The sequence below is a fragment of the Leuciscus leuciscus genome (genome assembly GCF_965113295.1).
Source record: "Leuciscus leuciscus genome assembly, chromosome: 9".
In the NCBI taxonomy this organism is placed as follows: Eukaryota; Metazoa; Chordata; class Actinopteri; order Cypriniformes; family Leuciscidae; genus Leuciscus; species Leuciscus leuciscus.
This window is the reverse complement of record NC_138733.1, coordinates 35848034-35869286: the sequence shown is the minus strand read 5'-3', so window position 1 is coordinate 35869286 and position 21253 is coordinate 35848034. Positions and strand designations below refer to the sequence as shown.

General features: G+C 39.6%; 2 protein-coding genes across 2 annotated transcripts; one reads left to right on the top strand and one right to left on the bottom strand.

The window, feature by feature from the left end:
- Window positions 1-1786: 1786 nt before the first annotated feature.
- Window positions 1787-6554, bottom strand: LOC309506713 (kelch-like protein 10). The gene is made up of 8 exons (XM_082180646.1): window positions 5994-6554; window positions 5175-5667; window positions 4310-4729; window positions 3653-3862; window positions 3289-3438; window positions 2994-3113; window positions 2595-2686; window positions 1787-2481 (listed from the first exon to the last, which is right to left on the bottom strand). The coding sequence occupies exons 1-8, from the start codon at window positions 6134-6136 to the stop codon at window positions 2325-2327; spliced, it is 1785 nt and encodes a 594-aa protein (XP_082036772.1). The 5' UTR covers window positions 6137-6554; the 3' UTR covers window positions 1787-2324.
- A 4097-nt stretch (window positions 6555-10651) lies between these two features.
- phkg1a (phosphorylase kinase, gamma 1a (muscle)) lies at window positions 10652-20719 on the top strand. The gene is made up of 10 exons (XM_082179360.1): window positions 10652-10907; window positions 11989-12085; window positions 12823-13001; window positions 13114-13168; window positions 13337-13402; window positions 16529-16692; window positions 18708-18798; window positions 18938-19091; window positions 19207-19332; window positions 20004-20719. The coding sequence occupies exons 2-10, from the start codon at window positions 12003-12005 to the stop codon at window positions 20268-20270; spliced, it is 1185 nt and encodes a 394-aa protein (XP_082035486.1). The 5' UTR covers window positions 10652-10907; window positions 11989-12002; the 3' UTR covers window positions 20271-20719.
- The last annotated feature ends 534 nt before the right edge of the window (window positions 20720-21253 follow it).

Genomic DNA, 21253 nt, shown 5'->3' with positions numbered 1-21253 from the left:
AATGATCTCGACGGATGGCTCCAACCTAGGGGTGCTCTTTTCGAGGGCAGACCGGTCTATGGCCTCTGGTCAGACTGGGAGAAAGGCCTTCACATAAACTGTCTAGAGATGATAGCGGTCGAGAATGCGCTGAAGCACTTCCTCCCATACCTGCGGGGCCACCACGTACTGGTCCGCACGGACAACATGTCTGTGGTGTCCTACGTGCAGGTGTCCTACGCCAGGTGTCCTACGGTGTCCTGTGGTGTCCTACGCCAGGGCGGTGTCAGATCCAGAAATCTCTGCGCTCTGGCGGAACGCCTCCTCGTTTGGGCTCAGCACTCACTGCGCTCGCTCAGAGCCGCGCACGTGCCGGGCCACCTGAACGATGTCCCAGACAAACTGTCCAGGGACAATGTTCCCCCGGGAGAATGGTCCCTGCACCCGCAGACAGTCCAGTTACGGTGGCGTCTTTTTGGCAAAGCGAAAGTCGACCTCTTTGGGTCAAAAGACAACGCTCATTGCCCAAGGTTCTTTTCGAAGAACGAGGACGCGCTGGCCCAAGCTTGGCCCAGCTGCCCGCTTTCCCTTCGATCTCACTGCTACCACAGGTCATCAGGAGAATCAGGGAAGCGCGCCACTCGGTGCTCCTCATAGCCCCGCGATGGGAGAACCAAACGTGGTTCCCAGAGCTGATGCGGCTGTCAGACTTATCCCCATGGCCGATCCCAGTGAGAGGAGATCTCCTCTCTCAAGCCGGCGGTTCGATTTGGCATCCTCATCCAGAGCGCTGGTCTCTGCATGCATGGATAATCAACAGATACCCGTTGCCCTGCCAGAACGGGTTGTGAACACGATCACGCAGTCTTGAGCTCCCTCTACGAAACGGCTCTACGCATCCAAATGGTCTGTGTTTACTATATGGTGCACCGACAAAAATTTAGACCCACAAACTTGTGGGGTTTTGTGGGTGCTTTGCTTCATTCAAGAGCTGTTGGACATGGGCAGATCCTCCTCCACGCTCAAAGTATATGTTGCGGCTATTGCAGCGTTCGCAGAGTCGACGCTCGGCCAGGCAATAGGAAGGAACGAGCTCATCATCCGCTTCCTTAAAAGAGCCAGGAGAATGAATCCCCCGCGGCCCCCATCGGTTCCTATTTATGATCTTTCTTTGGTCTTGGAGGCCCTGAAAGCTCATCCCTTTGAACCCCTAAATACTATGGATCTGAAATACCTCACACTCAAAACCGTTTTTCTGATAGCCCTGTCATCGGTCAAACACGTGGGTGACTTAAACGCGTTATCTGTTAACGCAGCGTGTCTCGAGTTCGGACCTAATGACTCTAAAGTCATCCTCAAACCGCTCTGAGCAGCTCTTTGTTTCGTTTGGTGGGCGCACTAAGGGTGTACTCACACTAGCCAGTTTGAACCGTGCCCGAGTGCGTTTGACCACCAAAGCGCGGTTCGTTTGACTAGTGTGAGTGCTCCGAACCGTGCCCGGGCGCGGCTCGATTAGCCGGCCCTGGCCCGCTTGGAAGAGGTGGGCCAGAGCACGGTTCAGTTGGACTCGGGCGCGGTTCGCATGCAGTGTGAGCGCTAACCGTGCTGGACTCCGTTGTGTTCAGTGAGAGCGCCGCTCTTCCTGTTTATCCCGAAACCGTCGCACCATAATGAAGTAAGCGTGCTCCGGCACGAATGCTGAAACCCTATGTGAGTGCGGGCCAGAGGGGGAGTGGGGAGGGGGGACGATCGTACTCGGGCCCGGTTCATGGCAACCGTGCCTAGTGTGAGTACACCCTAAGGGTCTCGCCGCCTCGAAACACAGTCTGTCCAGATGGATAGTGAACGCTATCGCAGCAGCTTATGTGTCTAAAGACCTGCAGTGCCCTCTGGGCATCAGGGCTCATTCCACCAGAGGCATGGCCTCGTCGTGGGCTTGGTCCAGCGGGATTTCTATTCATGACATTTGTATGGCGGCAGGCTGGGCCTCCCCCTCTACATTTGTTAGGTTCTATAACCTGGAAGATACCACCTTGCAGGCTAGACTTTTATCAGTCTAAGTCACGATTTAGCTCTCCTGGTTGAGCTGCACTATAAGGGTAGATACATTTTCAGTACAGACCGGCTGCGCCGCTCTATATATCCCCTACTGTGTGCTTATCTACATGTGCAGGCCCACTCTGTTGGCCGCCTCATTCCCACTTATCTGTGTCCCCCGGGATCCCTTGCAAGGTTTAATTTTTTAAATGAACAACAACACTACACCTGAGAGAAAGTTTAACATTTAGAAATACAGCCTCTTTTTTTTAATGCATTTATTCGGAGACATGACACTCCATTTGTAGTCAGATTGTCAGATCTGCTAGAGGGAGATCATTCACTGTCAGACTTGTCTTGTGTCTGGAGTCTCGTAGGGCAGCATACTGTGCCATGTTAGGCAATCCTGATGCTACACAACAGCTCAGAGCACCGCGGGAAATGGCCATTTCATTGGCATCAAACCTGAATAGAAAACAGATGCAGTGAATGCAATGAAATATAGCCTGCATTAGACTTACACTTATATCTAATGCAGTGTGAAATGATCTGTGAGATTTAGTGTTTGTGGAAGTTACCATTGATCTGTCTTCTCGTCGTAGCGCTCCACATCAGAGATGGGGCTGAATCCATTAAAGCCTCCGACAGCAAACAACTGACCATTAACTACCTGGATTTTGAGGAAAGGAGGAAGGAAAATGAATAATGTAGCCTACAGCTAAACTCTTTAACTATGCAACTCTGCAACACTTCAATTAAACATAGTAGAATTTTCTGACTCTTTGAATTAGGTAGATGTTTTTATAGTCAAACACATTGATCTTTGAAGCCTTCAACAATTTTAGGGTGCAACTTTCCACTTATTGTCAATATGGGACCAAAACAAATTTTTTCCTGCATATTCATTATCATCAAATCATTATTTTAATTTATTTCATAGTTTCACCAGATACAGATTTTAACTGTCCACATCTCACCTCAATGCCAAAGTTGTTGCGTGGATTGCACATTGATGCAACATCAGTCCAGATGTTAGTGAGTGGACTGTAGGCCTCCGCACTCCGCAAATCACTGGCACCATCATCAAGACCACCCACCTTTAAATTAATACACTCTTTATTTATGTATTCTGTGTATTTGTATATGCACATCCATGCATGCATTTACAGAAGTGCAACCTTTAAACTGTGATTGTTCCATATTTCTGTATTTGTGTCATGGTTATCATAGCTAATTAACTCTATAAAACTGATATGTGTGTTTAATACTCACAGCATACACTAGATCTGCATAAGCGATCACACCAACACCACTGCGGCGGGTACTCATGGGAGCGATGAGAGTCCACTGGTTTGTTTCAGGGTTGAAGCTCTCAGCAGAGGAGAGAGACTCAGTCCCAGTCCAACCACCACAGATATAAATCTGACAAACACAAACATAACATGCATGATGTTTGTGCACAATCATCACAGACTGATCAGAAAAGCAGTGTTTAAAACACAGTAAATGTTATGATATTCCTTTCCATTTTAACACTGTTCCTTATGCCATATCTCTATTTCACATTTCCTTCATGGTTTACAGGCATTAAGAGTCTCCAGCAGAAGAGTGTGGAATCATGGGTAAGTGCTCTTACCCTGCCCTGCAGTGAGGTGGCGCTGGCGTTACTCCTCTTTTCATTCATGGGTGCCATCATTGTCCACTGATTGGTGTTTGGATCGTAGCGCTCTACTGTTTTAAGCCGTTGTTGTCCATTAACACCACCATCAACACCACCAATGGCATAAATGAGCCTGTCCAGAACAGCAACACTAATAAAGCCTCGGCGTTCATACATGGGGGCCACCTACAACACACCAAATACATCAGTGTGCGAACACACACCAATACACCATCTCATTGGTTCTGTCCTATCAGTTGCAAATAAATACAATGGTATTGCTATTATTATTTTTCTTAATGGTATTTTTTTTGACACAGTCATGATGGTAACTCTGTTGTGTTGTGTTGTGTTGTGTTGTGTTGTGTTGTGTTGTGTTGTGTTGTGTTGTGTTGTGTTGTGATGTGATGTGATGTGATGTGATGTGATGTGATGTGATGTGATGTGATGTGATGTGAACACAAACAAAAATGAATCATGGTTTGTATATTCTTTGAAGTAATGTGGAGTACAGCACATCATTCAGCACTATGGTCCATATCAAAGTACAATCCGGTACCATCACTGTACCACAATACTGTTTTGTAAAGGAAGCTAAATTAAAGTTACATGTTGACCTACATCATTACTCACCTCATGCCAAGTCTGAGTGATGAGATTGAATTTCCTCACGCTGTTGAGACAATCCTCACCATCAAAACCACCAATACAGTAGACAAACTCATCCAGGACTGCTGTACCATGAGAGCCTCTGGGACGCTCATCCTCTTGAGTCACACTGACCCAGCAGTCTGCCTTCGCATCATATGCCTCAATCTCATTGGTGGGATTGTTGCCACTCCATCCTCCGATGGCCAATAGGATCGATGAGGGCAGACGTGGACGTGTCAGTTGATGCATGAGTTCTGAGTTGGTGGGTTCATCCATGTTGAGGTCAAACAAAGTCTTCATTGCATTGATGATAACAGGCATGCAGGCTTCATTCTCCATCACTAACGCATTGCACTTTACATTATTGAGGAAGTAGTCTGATGACATCAACCCCAATCGAACCTGAAGCACAAGGGAGAGTTTAGACTTTCAGAGACTGTTGCAAGACTGTTACTAAGCAGTCGTTTTATGAAAAATGTATCAAAATTAAGTGAGTTACTGCTTAAAACAAGAAGAAGAAAAAATCTTGTTTGCCCTTTGAATTAAGTACATTTTTCTTACCGCATGCCAGGATTATTGTAGTGAAACTAAAACTTTAAAATAAAATTTAAAACCTTTTCTTGTTTTCATTTAGTCTGATGTATACTAAAATAACAAAAAAAAAAATTTACTGAAAAAATATTATATTAAATTATAGACAAATTAAAACATATATATATATAAATGGCAAAACCACAAAACAAAATTTCTAACATTTAACTAACATTCAAATAATAGCAGAAAATGTATCTTGATTTAAGAGTTAAGATATTTGTAATGAAAACCGAGACAAAAATCTCAGTTTTACCTTTGGCAGAAGCACGGCAATGTGTTGCCTCCTGTTTTCTGGTGCATGATTAATCCAGTGGAGGACGGCTTCAAAAACCACCTCCTCCTGTCTGACATTCAGCTCATCCTCATCAATGATCTCCTCCAGCTGTTCCAGGGAGAGCTCCAGGAACTCCTCAGGTACGTGCAGAACCTCCTCAAAGTGCTGCAGGATGTAGTGCTTTGCTTTACAGCGGAGCTTTGAGCAGGAGGAAAAGTCCTCTGTAAACTTGCAGATGCCAATGCAGTTCTCTGGGCATAAGTGTGACTCCAGGAACTGACAGCAGGCGTCTACAAGACCTGAGACTAAGGTCCTGTCAGCCGCCACCAAGAGCTCCAACACATTCTCTTGAGTAATGAGCACAGATCTTGTGTACGCATACTGGATAATAAGAGGCATGATGTCTCTGGATATTCCTGGAATTTCACAGAAATGTTGTGCTGGTCTGCTGCAGTTGTTGGAGAATAGAGCCCTGTGAACAAATTTGACAAAGAATTAATAATGAGCATAAATAAAATAACTTTTCATTATTTACATTTTAATTTCAGCCAAATTTTCTCATGTAAAGAATCCAATTAGTTTCACCATTCATTGCCACTCTTCAATTCCATTCAAATGAAGAATTCAATTTCAAGAAAGGGTTTTCCTAGATACCGCAGTAGTTAATTTTTTTTGTTCTGGCAATACACTTTTTCAGGCAGTTTCAACAGTATAATGTTGGCAGTGGAAATTATGTATATAATTATAAAAATTTCTTGGTAATTTGCGCACAATTGCAGTTCAAATGCTTCTTCTCACCTAAAGTAGGAGCTGCAGCCACACATGATGATCTTGTGCACTTGAAATTCTCTGTCATTGGACTTGATGATCATGTCAGTGTGTTCGCCCAGTAAACGTGCTTCATCAAACACGTTAAAAGCTGTTGTTTTCATGTTCTCCATGTTCTCTCTGGACTGTAAATGTATTCAGTCTTCTCACCTCAAACTCTGATTAAAGTCTCCTCAGGATTTTGCCTTTGTGGGACTTTTGCTTTCTGGGACTTTTTGAGTTCTATAGAATGTCTCTGTGACATCATAGTAGTACACTGTAAAATCCAACAGTGATTCTAACTAACACTTTTTAGTTAACTTTACTTAATGTCTTAACTTAATTGTAAAAATCTAGTAATCTGTACTATTTACATACTAAGCTTTGTTTACTAAGAAAACCCAAGTTCAGATTAATTGATTGGTTTGAGTGTGGTTTTTGAGGCGGGGAAATCTTAATGGACTTTTCACTAATTTCCTCCACTTCTGCAGTATTTTAACTGAAGTATATATATATTTATTTATTTATTTATTTATTTATTTATTTATTTATTTATTTATTTATTTATTTATTTATTACATGGCTTGGTTGAATTCCAATGTAGAAAGCGATCTGTTATTTCTTGCTAACAGACCGCTGCGAACTATAACACACCGTTGACTATTTTCTTTAGCGGAAGCAATACAATCGTTTTTAAATCAATAAACTCCTTTTTAAATCAATAATTTGTGTCAAATTATTTATTTATTTTGTAGGTAGCCATGTAATAAGTGGGATAATGTATAGCGAGGCGGTTGTTATAGCGAATAACAACCCCTTCAGGCTGATTCAAGACCGTCCCGTTCAGCCTGTCGGGGTTGTTATTCGCTATAACAACCGCCTCCCTATACATTATCCCTTACACATATATATATATATATATATATATATATATATATATATATATATATATATATATATATATGAATGAATGAATGAATGATGTATAACATATTTCATGTCAATTAATGATCTTTTATAGTTTTGTTGCTAACACTTATGTCCTAAACACTTTGTGAAACTTTTAATTGTGTTGATATAATCCCTCTATATTTTTGACAATCTTGCAATTGATCATACTTGAGTCACACAGACTTCAACATTCAGCATGCAAAACACAACAGTGGTAACAATTATATTTTATCAAGTACTCTCTAAAGTTCTTTTTTAGTACTAGAACTCTTGTGTAAGTGAACTATACTAACTAAACATTTGTCAGTAGCCTACCACATACTATTCCTATTTCACTTTACTTGTTTTTTTTAAGGCAATCGGTTTGCATGCTTTTTTTTAAGTAAGTCCAACTAATAACATTTTACAGTGTAGAGCTTGAATATATATATTTTTCAGTTTGTGTCTTGGCCACATAATTATTATAGAGTTTTGTTTTATTGATTCCTTTTGCATAAAAAATCTTCACAGTCACAAAGATATTAAAAATTATTAAAAACTCAGTGACAAATGCAATAAATAAAGCATGGGTATTCTGGCAGATAAAGTTCCGACGTCCCGCCCCGGGTCGTTTAACAGAGTTAACCTCTTGAAAGACAAAACTCAAAAAAACTTTTTTAAACATGTTACTTATCTTTGGAAAGCTGAGATACCTGTGATTCGAACAATGTAAACCATTTTACAATCAACCCAGCGGGTACAATCGGTGTCTTTGTCATACCACCTGCAACAAAATAAACAACAATAAAATGGAAGAAACATCTCTGGTTACTCACGTAACCGTCCCTGAGAGGAGGGAACGAGACATTACGTATGGGAAAATCCATTTTCCTTGAAATGCTGAAGCCTGATTTGAATAACTCTTTTGCTTGCAAATAGCCAATGGCGCCCACACCCTCACCTGATTGGCTGGCAGCCTCCAATATAGGAGACGTCGGGCGCCAAAAAAACTCCGAATCTTTCGACTGAACAAGAGCAACTGAGGCTGAAAGGCTTTTCACACGGCAGTTTACATAATGTCTCGTTCCCTCCTCTCAGGGAACTACGGTTACGTGGGTAACCAGAGACATTCCCTCATCGAGTCGGTCCCTCGACATTACGTATGGGGAAACGTATAAAACCCCCGCCGTGTGAAAAATGGTCGGCCCAGCTCGCAGCACGAGCCCCTGTCGAGCACAAGCACGTTAGCTCTAGGTCGGGTACTGGACCTGGTTGAACACCCAGATGTACTCTTGCACAGAGCCAACTCGTTATTCGGCGCCCACACCATCAGTATCTCCCCGTATCCAGTTAAGCAACACTGAACTGGTGTGATATGGGGGGGAATGCAACAATATATTGGTGCTTGAGAATACTGCCGGCTTATGAACGTGGGCATAATAAAAGGGGGCTACATCATATAGTTAATGTGATTATTATCAACCTCAGCCATTACTACTGTAACTCGCACTGTCTATACGACCTGGTTGAAACCATGGTTAGAACACGCGCCAGTCGGGACATGTCTCCATGCGACTAGTCACCCAGTGGCAGCTCAGCTCTCCTCCTGCACTGACAGAACGTGTGGTGCAAACGAGGGAATGTCCAAGTTATAAAATCTCGCGAACGTGTTGTGAGATGACCAGCCCGCTGCGAGACAAATGTCCTGAATAGGGACTCCTTGTGGAGTGAGCGCGCACCCCCATTGGGCTATCGGTTCCTCTGGAAGCATAAGCTAGTTGCACAGCTTCCACCATCCAGTGTGATAGTTTCGACAGCGCACTGCCTTTCTTGGTGCCCGCGTAGCAGATGAAAAGCTGCTCCGAAGTTCGAAACTGGCTGTTCACATAAGAACGGGGCATAAAGCACACTTCTGTGACACTGAATTAGCGTCTAGCTGTCCATGAGCTAGGAGCTGGAGCAACTTTAAGACTCTCTATGGGCTTCTCCCTTCACTTTGTCGGACTTTATGCCTCCACGTCCCCCTGATTGCCTGCAAGCTTCTCCTGTCTATACGGTCATTTCTCTACTGTGCGACAGAGAGTCGTCTGGTTATGATGCAATCGTTAGCATATTTTTACAAAAACGGCTTCTACGGGGCCATAACGTAAGATACATTGTCGTGTTTCTTTAGAAATAAATAACGGACAAATGGAGTCTTTAAACGCCTCAGATGTAAAGTTATTCGCTGTCAAAGTGACGCAAAAATGAATGGGACTCAATGGAATGCTAACAGCAGGTGATGGCTTGCTAACCAATGGCGGCCCCCATGGAAGGTACGCTTTCCGGGTGCTGGATTACCCCCTTGGTCTCTGTCCCCAGCACATTTCAAACCAAACTGACGCCCATGCTTGGAGCCTCTATATTCATATTCATATTCACATATCTGATCTAGCCAATTCAGAAATGTGACAAATTGATAAAACCGTTGTTAAAGTCCGCGTGAACCGGAAGTTGCAAACGACTTTTCTCCAGTGCTGTGACGTATTTCCCAGTGAAAAGGAATATTGAACAGAGGGCAGGGTTTTACTCTAGCGCTCCTCCTCTCCATCTCTCGCTCATTACAGACTAACGATTTGAGGGGAGTGGTTAAGCGTTTCCCAACCTAAGTCCTCAAACCTACGTCATCAGGGAAGGTCCTCCAATGCAGAGGGGAGGGGCATTTTCAGATTTTGATTAAAGATTACAAAGCCCAAAAATTTTTTTGTGTGTTTTAACTTGCACGGATTAATTGTTCACCACAAGACTAGTAATATGCGCTAACAAAGTAAATACGGTCCATTTTTATTTCAGTTGGACTTTAAAATGATGGCAAGCAATATTATGTAGTAGTTCAGTTAAACTATTAGCATGAATATGAAAATATTGTTTTAATATTATTTAAGTATGAATATTTATTAATACAAACTGTCTGTTTGTTGATGGTTATTTCTCAATAATGAAGCAACTGCTGAGATTACTTGACATACAAAACACAACAATGGTGACGCTCACCAAATAATGAAAAACAAAATACAACATAAACCAACAACACAAACTGCTAAAAACGAAGCAAAAATAAGTTCAGCAGCACAGATATAACCAACAAGAATCAAGAAACTCCACAGCATAATCTATTCATGCCACACTGCATGCTGGGTACCTTCATAGTACATATTGTAGAAATACAGTATGATGTTGTTTGTTTTCAGTAAAAAAATCCAATACTTTAAACTGCAAATAGAAAAAAACACTTTTTTAGTGTCATTACAAGAAAATTTCTTCTGTGAAATGAACGTGAAAGTAATGCAAATATTAACCTGGAATATACTGTAATTTCACACTAAAATGTTTAACTGCACAATATTCATTCAAATGTATAGCATTAACATGACCACATGACCACATGCTTAATTTGAATATGTTAATAATTATGTAATTATGTAAAAGTAATAATAAATTATGTTATATTAGTAGGCTAATTTATGAATTTAGCAGATGCTAATATATAAGCATATACAGTAATATATATATATATATATATATATATATATATATATATATATATATATATATATATATATATATATATATATATATATACAGTATATGATAGGCTAATAAATCATAAAAAAGAATCAGTTGTAGATGGATTTCATTTTTCTGAGGCATTGGATTGTAACATTCTAATTAATTGATACAGAAATGTAGGTGTGAGCTGGTTTTCTTATTGACATGGAGTGTATAACCGTAAGTGGTAATACGATACGGGACTGTCCTGTCTTTAATACGGCTTTTTATTTTTGGATCTTGACATTCACGGTTGCCCTTTCGGCGCAGTGGCAGCAGAGCCGTCATATCTCTACCGGTATACATTCGTTCAGGAAGACTGGAACATGGACTGCACGAGCTGAAGGAGAGGAAGACTGTTAAACAGAGGGAATAATACTCGAACAGGTTTGCTGAGTGTTGTGAATTCGTGCTTGTAATGTAATCCTCTGATCAGATTTCCGCCATGTCGTCCATGATGCTGCAGCCTCAGACTGATGATGATGCGACTGTAAACATCGCTGCTTTATGTATTTTGCCAACCAGCTCATCATAAATCAATAGGTTGAATGTCAAAACTCTGCGAACAATAACAGTAACACGGAAAATAAAGCAGCAGACATATTAAACATGCGGTTTCTGAGCCGTACTAAAAGTAGCCGGATGACCACTGTACACTTATATGTCCCATGGTATTTACATGGCATATGGCACATGTCCGAATTGCCATTGTGTAGAAAAACAAGGTTACACTTTATTTGGTATCACTTTATTTTACAGTGTCCTCGTTATACATGTTACATTAATGACTATAAATAATGCATGAGTAATTAACCCTAAACCAAACCCTAATCCTATAGTAAATACATGTAGTTATTAATTATTATTACTCAGTATGTACTCAGTAAGTATAATTACACTGTAACACTGACACCTTAGATCAGGTTCGGTTGCATGTGATTATGCATAATTTATAGTTATTACTACAGTAACTACATGTAACATGTAACAAGGACACTGTAAAATAAAGTGTTACAAAAAATAATAACAAAATGGTATTAGGCCTACTACTGAAAACAAATCACACAATTGCCGAACAGAAAAGTACCACGTAATAGGTTGTTTTTGTGCCATGGTATTACCATGTAAATACTATAGTACAGGAATATGGTAATCCTTCACACTTGTATATTTCAAAGTACCTCGGTATTACCATCTGATCACTATACCACTTGCATATTTTTTATGTAAGGGCTATTGTTTCATTAGTATTATTTGCTGAACAGTTTTTTATAATTATAAAAAAAAATAGTATTAATTAAATTAAATTACATTTTTATTTGAGTTTTTGTGTTGTTGTTGTTATTTTTTTACTACATGTTATGCTCATTTTATTTGGTTATTTTTTTAATCAACTTCTAAACATTTATCTGTAACAAATGTTAACATACTGAGCTCGGTTTGTAATAATAACCCAGTTTTCTCGCAGGTGAGGTTATAATAATGACCAAAGACGATGAAATTCCTGACTGGGCTGGAGCACAGGACTTCTATGAGAAGTACGATCCAAAGGAGATCCTTGGAAGGTACTTTCATATTGTACACATATTTTAGTGAAGATGAAAAAATATCCCGGTCATATTCACCCCAATTTACATAATAAACCATTATTATTTTCACTTTATGCGAATGAGAATGAGATTTGTTGACTTTTTTATATTAATGTCAAAATGTTTAACATTGATTTTGGGCTTTTTTGAAAGGTGTTGTTAGATTCACATGAAAATAATCAGTAATTAAATGATTAGCAAATGAAATTAGAGGTGCATTAAATTTGTAGTGTACCATTTTGGGCATTTTTCAAAAAACATAAGAAATATTCATCTATATATTAGCCTATACTAAAAGAGAAAAATAATACTGTCTCATTGTCTGGTATGTTTGACAATTGAGAAATATGTATTCAGTATCATTAGGATTTATATAACATTAAGGTACTATTTTATGATTTAAAAAAATATTTTTAATTATAAATAAAACCCCATTGCTCTGCATTTGAATCCTTGCCTCCTTGATCTGAAGAGGGACGCATTTAGATTTATACTAAAAGGCCTTTTACTTGCTAACAAAGTATAAACTATCAATCAGACGACAGAAGGCATGACGTAGATTCTGTTCAACTGGATTTTTAGCCAAGATTGTGTACAATTGATTTTTCATGGCCCTTCATTGGACAAGGCAATGTGTTATATAATGTACGCTGTAGTATTTTCTTCACAAGTCTATACTGCGAATAGTGTTTCTCATGGTGTTTGTGTTGCAGAGGGGTAAGCAGTGTGGTTCGACGCTGCATCCATAAGCGAACCACTCAGGAATATGCCGTCAAAGTCATAGACATCACGCCATCTGATAAGATGAGCCTTGAGGAGATGGAGGAGATCAGAAATGCCACGACAAAAGAGATTGACATCCTCAAGAAAGTGTGCGGGCAAGAAAACATCAGTAAGTATCCAGGAGGTTAGAATAGAAGCAGCTTTGAAGCATGAAGATGAAGTATATTTATATCTGTAAAGAGTCTCGTATGATTTGAACACATTGTTTCTTGTTTCTCCAGTTCAGTTGAAGGACTACTTTGAAACTAAAGCTTTCTTCTTCTTGGTGTTTGACTTGTAAGTATTGATTTCATACTTTATATATATATATATATATACACAGTATGTTGTGCACTCTATTATGTACAATAAACACACACATTTTTTAATTAATCAAATTGCTTTAACATTTAATTATGATACTATTTGAAAAGTAGTTAAATGCAATAAATATTGCTCTCACAGGATGAAGAAAGGAGAGCTTTTTGATTATCTAACGGAGAAGGTTACGCTCAGTGAAAAAGAGACAAGGTTAGTATAATTTATAATAAATCACATGAAACCAGTCAACATGTGCAGTTGATATTTCATCACAAAATCAAAGTAAAAAGAAAAAACTGAAGGCATAAATTTATGATCGTTACGATTGTTTTGCATTTTGACATTATTTTCATGACAATTTTGTCTCATTTACTCCTCAAATCTCATTACCTTTATGTAAAAATATCTTATTCTCAATACAGAAAAAATAAATAATTAATGTTTTTGTACATAATGAAAGTATTCATTGTACTTCCTTTAATTTATGCTGGGAATATATAAAGGAATATTTCGAGTTTGATACAAGTTACTTTAAACTAAATCAACAGCATTTGTTTACCACAAAAAACATTGATTACTGCCTAAAAAAGATACAGACTCATCCCTCGTTTTCTTTAAAATCAGTAAAAATCAAGGTTACGTTGAAGCAAGTACAATGGAAGTAAATAATAAATAATTGTATTAAATCACTTACATTAAAGGGTTTAAAATCTTTCTAGTTTAAAATCTGACTTTTTTGTTTGTCTAAAAAACAAATAAAGATGTTTGTAATGAAACCTGAACCAACCCTTTAATTCTTCTGTTGAAAGTTGTCTTATTTGAGCTCTTTTTAGCTTTTAGATAGGCTGTTGCATGGCAATGAAGGTGTTAATTTGGATATACAAAAAAGGTGATGAAATCATCTTTACACGCACATTGTTTATTGTTCATATACTGCGGCTTCCGACACAGAGGATTGGTCGGGCTCAGTGGATGACTCCGCCCCCTGCTGTCTAGAGATCAGGGTCGTGGCCAGCTCAGTGGTGTTGGAACGCCACTTATGGGTGAACTTAACGGAGATTAAGGATGCAGACAAAGCTGCTTTCCTCAACTCCCCTGTCTCCTCCAACGGTCTCTTCGACCCAGCGGTGGATGGATTCACAGGGCGCTTCACCGCAGCCCAGAAGTCGTTGCAGTCAATGCGCCACTTCCTGGCCAAGCGCTCCAGCTCTGCAGCTGCTTCGAGTCACCAGAAATGGTGCCGACTCAGCAATCCGCTCAGCCCGCGCCTTCGACCACTCAGCCCAAGTCAGAGTCTGAGCCTCTCCAGCTCTCCCTCAACACCAAACGCGACCCTCTCCTTAAGCGCCAGGGTTCCCACCCTAAGATAACGTTGGGTCCTGAGCCACAGAAGCCGTCCTGATCCATCAGGAATGAAGAGGAGAGGGCTACGGCAGGACCACCCTCCAAAAAAGCTAGAGTTTGCCTCCCAAACCCCTGTTCAGTTCCGGGCGTTGGAGATGATGTTTTCGTTGCAAGCACTGTTCATTTCAAGTTAATTTGAATTTTCACGCACCCATGCAACTGACTGCTGTAATAGCGAACATAATAAAAGACAAACACATTAAAAAAAGAGCACTTTTCCTCTTCCCAATACCACAGGCGTCAGTCTCCTGTCTCAGCGCAGCGGCCTGTCACCCGAAACGATTTAGCCTCTAGCCACCTGGGCCAAGGCTTGGGAAGCCATCGAGTTGGGTTCTGAACACAATCAAACAAGGTTTCTTGCTTCAATTCTCTCACAGACCCCCCCTGCTTCAAGGGCGTGGTCTGCACGTCAGTGCGAAGCAACGTGGGGCACTTTCTCCGTTCTGAAGTGATGAATTTACTGGCGAAAGGGAGCTGTAGAAACAGTTCTGCCAGCTCACAGCGAGTCACCCTTTTACAGCCGCCCCTTTCGCATCGGTCAAGCGAGTGGGTGACTTGCAAGCGCTCTCTGTGAGCCCGTCTTGCTTTGAGTTTGGACCTAATGACTGTAGAGTCGTCCTCAAACCAAGACTTGGTTACCGTTTCGGAAGATGAGCAAGAGGCACACTTACTCTGCCCAGTTTGGGCTGTAGGGGTATATATCGAGCGCTCTGCCCAGTTCAGACAGACAGAGCAGCTCTTTGTATGCTTCAGAGGCTGCACCAAAGGGTATCCGGTCACAAAGCAGAGATTGTCTCAGTGGATAGTGGAAGCTATTGTGCTACGCCTCGATGGTGCCCCATCAGAGTGAGGGCCCACTCCATCAGAGGCGTGGCCTTCTCCTGGGCGTGGTCCAGTGGAATATCCATTGGCAACATCTGTGCGGCGGCCACCATCTCCAGGTTTTACAACTTGGACGTCCCTGCTCTGCATGCACGGGTCCTGTCTGTTTAGCTGTGCCTTGACCTCTACACGAGCCCAACCTGCACAAAACGTCTCCCTCAGGGCTCCGACCTCGTTGTCCGAGCCCCTTAGAGCGATTGTAGCACGGCGCTATTTGATTGTGTTCCCATAGTGTCTCTACGATGCAATATGAGTGAATTGTTTCGATAGGGAACTTACTCGGTTACTAGCGTAACCCCGGTTCCCTGAGATAACGGGAACGAGTATTGCGTAGCTGGCCGTGCTACCATGCTGCACGACTCAGCACTCGCCGCTTCCAGTCGAAAGATTCTGGAGTTCTGTGGCGAGATTTGCTCACTTAAATAGATGGGTAGCCCGGCCCATTTCAGCGGGCTGCAGCGCCATATGTTTTTGCAGTTTCACTGTGTGATTCAATCAGGCTTCAGTATTTCTTAGAAAAAAGGAGTTTCCCATTGCGTCTCTACGACGCAATACTCGTTCCCGTTATCTCAGGGAACCGAAGTTACGTTAGTAACCGAGTACGTTCTACAACCAGACTATTAGGACACACAAACATTAAGTGCGGATCTATGTATTTATTCAATGATGCAAAGACTCTTGATCGGGACTAACGATATATTGTACAAGATGCAAGGACGAAACTATCACATTAAACATGAGTTCTATGTCGATAAATATACAATTGGTATTTGGACATCGTAATGATATTTTTTGTGCATTTATTATTGTAGATTTCTGATATAGCCTTGTATTAGCAACACATTTTTTTCCCTTTTTTTTTAATCTAATTAGATTCACCTTTGAGAATAATCATGTTAATGAGAATGTAACATCTTTTTTTGTCTTGATTTGAGGGTGAAATGTGACCTGGACATGTTTTCGTGAGATTCACCCCAATGTATTTATCATGGCTCAATGTACAACCGTACATATTGCGTATATTTGCAGTGCTCTGTTTTCATTTTGCAGGAAGATCATGCGCGCCCTGTTGGTGGTGGTTCAGTTCCTTCACTCTCAGAACATTGTGCACAGAGATCTAAAGCCGGAGAACATCCTTCTGGATGACAATATGAACATCAAACTCACTGATTTTGGCTTTGCTGTGCAGATTGCACCAGGACAAAAACTCAATGGTAAATTCAATTCATTTTCATTCACATTTATTTGTATAGCGCTTTTCACAATGCATATTTGTCTACATTACAATTTAGAGTGATCTGTTATCAGAAGTGACTGTGTCTAAGTAATGTATTTCAGAAATGTACATATAAAAATCACAATGTTAGCTAACATCATGTATTAATTTTTAGGCATTGAGGAAATGAGGTCATTGAAGTCATTATTACAAGTTGTGAACATAATGATTACAATATAGAAATTTTAGCATTGGTGCATGTTGATTCAGAGTTTGCTTCATCTGAAGTTCTCGTAGGAGTTGGTCTGAAGTCTTCATAAGAGTCTGGATCCAAACTAGAGCCGACGCGCTCTCTAGTTACTTAGAGAGTGGACATCTCGAGATAAAACAGAAAAGGAAATTTAATGTAATTAGCGTAGATGCTGTTCATAACATTTCAAGCAAAGATAATCATGTGCATTTGATCTGATATAACTTGAGTACAAGGTTATGAGAGGCATTATGTGAATGCTTGGCCAAAGAGATGTGTCTTTAATCTAGATTTAAACTGGGAGAGTGTCTCTGAGACCTGAACATCATCAGGAAGGCTATTCCAGAACTAGATAGTACAGGGGTGTAATGATACATCCATATGGATTGATGCATCCATTAAATGACTAACGATATGATGTATTGATGCAACACGTAAAAACAATATTTTTAAGATGCAACTTCATTTTAACACTCTCATGTTAGCCACATCTGCACACAACAATGTCTCAGAAGAGACCACAAGAAGACTTGTTTGTCTGTTATGAAAATATTTTTTTCTATATATTTGAAAAAACGGCAGTTTATTTATAGTTGTTGATGTCCATTTGGGAAATAGGATTTGCAATTGTCAGAGAGTTCAATAATTTTTTTATATTTTAATTGGATTTGTGAGTAAATAAAATAAAATGTAACTGGTTTTGTTGCATACATAATATCATAATATCGATATTTGATCACAGGCTCTTGAATCTAATTAAATAGTACTCCTATCAGGGCATGCTTTGTGGTATCTGCAAATATTGTGTCACGATACAATGTATAATATCAGATGAAACGTCCAATTTACACACCTACTAGCTATCTGCCCGTCTGTCTATAGAGAGAGAGAGAGATGCCCCTGCATTTTCTGACCAGTAGTTGTCAGGTTTATGCAGCTCTTGGATTCGGGTTTCATACTATCCTTATATGAGAGATTAACATGATGTTACTGGAACTGGAGGAGCTGTTTGCTATTTGGTGTGGCCTTCGACCTTTATCCAGGAACAGAGTAAACGCTCTACTCTATGACCCATCAATTACATAAATGTGTGTTTCAGACATGGCTAACTGATGAGTGAAGATTTAACACACTTTACTGTGAGATTGTAAAAGGATGAATTTCATCATGCTGTGTTCTCATTACTGTAATGAAAAAAAAAAAAAAAAAAAAGATACATTGATTACAGAAATTCTTATTGATATATTATATATTTTAATATATAATATACATTTTAAAATATTATGTATGTAAAATTGTATGTAAAATATTTATAATATTCTAATATAATAGAATAGAATCATATAATAAAATATAAAAAAATCTATAAAGTAATCTTATATTTATCATATGACATTTTATTACATTCTAAGGTATAATAATATACGATTTTATTTGAAAGACTTTTGAAAGATTCACCTATTTTATAGCCAAACAAATTCATCGTCCAGCGCTCAATTGAATGGGCCTATCAGCTCTGCAGCGGATATTAATATCCAAACTATAGTGAAAACACTATTTATTAGTACGGTAAAAAGATCAGCAGTTTGAAGGGATAGTTCATCCAAAAAAATTTATTATCCCATAATTTACTCACCCTCAAGCAATCCTAGGTGTATATGACTTTCTATGCTATACATAATGCATGTTATGATGCACAAATACATAATATGTTGTGCATGCAGTATTAGATAACAGGCTAATATGTTTCATATGTGTCATAGAGGTGTGTGGGACGCCAGGCTATCTGGCACCAGAGATTATCGAGTGCTCTATGGATCCTCACCACCAAGGTTACGGGACCGCCGTTGATCTGTGAGTAGCGGACAGGCTTTTCACAGCATTTATACAAGAGCTTGATCAATATAAGACAAACTCATGAAAACAATTTGCATTAAACTTTCAAATTGGACTGATTCGAGAAAAATCACACCGTTGTTTTTGTCTTTTCCAGCTGGAGCGCAGGGGTGATCATGTACACCCTTCTTGCAGGTTCCCCTCCGTTCTGGCACAGAAAGCAGATGCTAATGCTGCGGATGATCCTAGCAGGAAGCTACCAGTTCACCTCTCCGGAGTGGGACGACCGATCAGACACTGTCAAAGACCTGGTGCGTCTGCCGCAGACCTGGGAATGATCAAAAGAGTGAATGAAGATTAATACAAGCCCACAGCAGATCTACTAACCTGAACTCTGTGGTGTTCACTGGGGGTTTCAACTTTCAGATCTCCAGGCTGTTGGTGGTGAATCCCGAGACACGTTACACCGCCACGGATGCCTTAAACCACCCTTTCTTCCAGCAGTACGTGGTCGCAGAGGTGCGACATTTCAGCCCGTACAGGAAGTTCAAGGTGGGCTCTATAATAGATAGATAGATAGATAGATAAATACTTTATTCATCCACTAGGGAAATTCAGGTGCAATTGAGAAAAATGAGTAATTATTGATTTATTTAGTTGTTTTTCTTGCATAGTTGTAGGAAAACACTTCACATCATTATTATACAGTCACATTAGTAAAACTAAAAATTATAATAATGAATGATGGATTAAAAAATTATAAATTATATAAATAAATATAATATCAGGGTTGAAAGTTAACAGGGATTGGGGCAAAAAGCCCCTGTATTAAAAGAATAGTTCACTTAAAAAGACTGTACCTGATATTTTTTTCTTCTATTTGGGCAAAATGGTTTAAACCCCAAATAATATATTTTAAAAGCAATCATCTGTGAAGAAAAACAGGCTTTATGATGCCATCTACTGTTTATTATAGAGGATTGTAATAGATGAGAAGCTCTTTCCAGTGACGGAAAATCTTGGCCAGTAACATGCTCAGGAAAAAGGAGGTTGTGCATATTCAACTCAGGGACAAAAATGATAAAATGAGCGAGTACATCATGAATCCATTTTCCAAACTTTATAAAACTTTTTTTCTGTGTACAGAAAAAGTTTGCCCCTTAAAAAGGCAAACAATACCCATGGAAATCCATGGGTTCATTTGAATCACTTGTGTTTTTCAGGTAATCTGCATGACAGTTCTGGCAACGATGCGCATTTACTGCAATTATCGCCGTGCCAAGCCAGTTACCAAAGAAGTGATCAAGAGTGACCCCTATGCAGTAAAACCTATCCGCAAGCTCATCGATGCCTGTGCGTTCAAGATTTATGGACACTGGGTGAAGAAGGGCCAGACACAGAACAGAGCTGCCCTGTTTGAGAATACTCCAAAAGCTATCTTGCTTTCTCTAGCAGCCGAAACAGATGATTCAGCTCTCAGAATGATGTAATAAATGTAAGCGCTCCACAGGAAAATATGTTCAAGAAATGTGTATGACATCACATGTTACTTATAAACATGCACTTTCATTTCATTCATTTTGCCTTGAAGAGTTGCGTAATTGGCCTGCAGCATTTAAATGTTGTTATTGAAAGCCTTAGTGAAGCTGAAATATTTATGTGCGTTCAACCTGGATAGCTGAAGTTCTCATGCTTATCCAGATCATGTTTATTTATTCTGTATGATAAATTATTTGAAATATTAAAACAAACAAAATATTTGAAACTAAATGTGGATACAAACTCATTTTATGGCTTTGTATTTAATGTGGGGAGAGAAGAGGTGCTACAGTACATCCAGATCTTTCAAATACCTTTGAACTACTAGACCCCAATGTTGTCAAAAAGCCTGTTTCTCCATTGACGGCCATTCAAATATTAAATAGGCTATGAAATATTAAATGAATAAAATAAATATTAGATAAATAATTGTTTTGCCTTCAAACAGAAGATATTTTTTACATGATGTTGTTGGTAACCACAGAGTTGACTATGGAAGCTTGTTTCCGCCACAGAGTGAAAAATAAAAAAGGTAATTGCGACTTTTTAATCTCACAATTCTGACTTTTTTTCTCACAATTGCGAGTTTACATCTCACAATTCTGAATTATCTCAGAATTACGTGATATAAAGTCGCAATTGCAGGTTATAAAGTCAGAATTGCGTGATATAAAGTCGCAATTGCGTGTTATAAAGTCAGAATTGTGAGATATCAACTATTCTGAGGTAAAAAAAAAAAAAAAGTCCGTCTTTTTTCCCCTTAGAATTGGACTTTATATCTCACAATTGTGAGTTTATATCTCACAATTCTGAGATAAGATGTCAGAATTGCGAGATATAAACTGACAATTATGTGTTATAAAGTCAGAATATAGCCTAAAGTCTCAACTGTCTTTATATCACCCAATTCTGACTTTATAACACGCAATTCTGA